The sequence below is a fragment of the Cebus imitator genome, unplaced genomic scaffold (genome assembly GCF_001604975.1).
Source record: "Cebus imitator isolate Cc_AM_T3 unplaced genomic scaffold, Cebus_imitator-1.0 Scaffold343, whole genome shotgun sequence".
Classification (NCBI taxonomy): Eukaryota; Metazoa; Chordata; class Mammalia; order Primates; family Cebidae; genus Cebus; species Cebus imitator.
The window spans coordinates 671833-673614 of NW_016107658.1; the positions used below are offsets into that span (position 1 = coordinate 671833).

At 33.8% G+C, this 1782-nt stretch overlaps 1 protein-coding gene across 1 annotated transcript in view; it reads right to left on the reverse strand.

The window, feature by feature from the left end:
* The window catches only part of CENPI (centromere protein I), a 74394-nt gene that overhangs the window by 55366 nt on the left and 17246 nt on the right, over positions 1 to 1782 (reverse strand). The window contains 2 exon segments of the mRNA XM_037730423.1: positions 75 to 121; positions 412 to 460. Coding sequence (XP_037586351.1) covers positions 75 to 121; positions 412 to 460 — 96 coding nt within the window.

Consider the following 1782-nt stretch of genomic DNA (forward strand, 5'->3'; position numbering starts at 1 on the left):
TTTGTATTCGCAAAGTCTGGCTCTGTACCTGGCACATAGTACCTTGGCAGGTCTTAGGTCTTTTCAGTACTCACCATTTTGGCCTGAAGATCAAGCAGTTTTCTCACACGAAATGGTTTGACTAGAAAACATAAAGGAAAGAGGTAGTGTGAATTTGGGTTCAGAATAAAAAAAAAACTAGTTATATTTAACCATCATGCAATTCATACAGTTTTTTTCTTACAATGTATCAAAAAAATAAGCACACTGTTCAGTTAAGCCATTAAGCAGATGCTCTTAAAGTACTAAAAATCAATTTCCACAAAATGAATTTTGTCATATAACTAATGCTAATAGTGATTTTAACTTTAAAAAGGCCAATACAAAAGCAAACTCCACAAAGTGTAATATAACTGTAATGAAAATACTCACCATTCTCTTTTTTCGTAAGTAAATATAACAAATGGCAAACATAAGGGCACTGTTAAAACATAAAAAATTTAAGAGAAATGATAACATGTCTTGAACACAGAGGTAACACATTTTCCTCAAATGTCAATCTTATGCTGATTAAGTAAAAAACCTTCAGGACTTCACTGAACAATAGTTTTACAAAGCATCTCTTTTTCCTATTATATAGTGATTTTAAAAAACAATAGTTTTAATCAACATCCCATTAGGTCATTTTTTAGTTATTTTTGGAGTGTAAAGATATTGTAGACAATCTGAAAAACAGAATTACCTATCATCCTTCTACCTAACAAAAATTCATGCATTACTTTCAATATTTGTATGTATGTAGTTACTAAATTCATACAAATATTGAAAGAATTGCATGAATTTTTGTTATTTCTTTCAATATTTTTATGTACGTATGTATTGTTAGTTAGCAGAGACAAGGTCTCACTATGTTGCCCAGGCTAGTCTCTAACTCCTGGCCTCGAGTGATTCTCCTGACTCAGCCTCGTAAAGTGTGAGGATTACAGGCATGAGCCACTGAGCTTGGCTTATACTTATTAAGACATAAACTTGAAACTTTTATCCTGATTTCCTATTTAAAATCATTTTCCCATGTTGTTTAGTCTCAAAATTATCATTTTCAATGATGCTTCATATTCCAGTGAGTATATACACAAGAATTTAATTAACAGCTTGGTCTTCAGTTTGGCAAACAGCATGTACTCAATTTGCTAATTAAATTATTGAATGATTGATTCCCTTATACCATTTCATTTTCAGTGTCCACCTGATGAGGTCTTATGCTAGACCAGGGGTCAGGAAACTATGGTCTACCTGTTTTTGTAAATAAAGTTTTACTAGGACACAGGCACACTCATTCATTCACTTATTGTCTACAGCTGCTTGCACACCACACCAGCAGAGTTGAATAGCTGCAACAAAGACAATATTCTCAGGCCCAGAATATTTACTACCTGTCCCTTTTAGAAAAATTTGCCAACACCCTCTCTAAATAATAGGCAAGTGAAAAAATAAAGTATTTAATGGTACTAGAGAAAGCAACAAAAGCAAAGAATTTCTTTAAACAAATTTGTATTTTTGTAGTCATGACTCTAAACTTCAAGGTCTAAAGTACAGCATATTCCATATTGCTTCTTCTGTGCTTAAAAATGGTTTCCAAAAAAATAAGTAAATTTTAAAAAAAAGAGAGAGAGAAAAAAAGGCCAGGGGTGGTGGCTCACGCCACCACCAAGTAATCCAAGCACTTTGGAGGCCAAGGCGGGCGGATCATCTGAGGTCGGGAGTTCAAGACCAGCTTGACCAACATGATGAAACCCCGTCTTT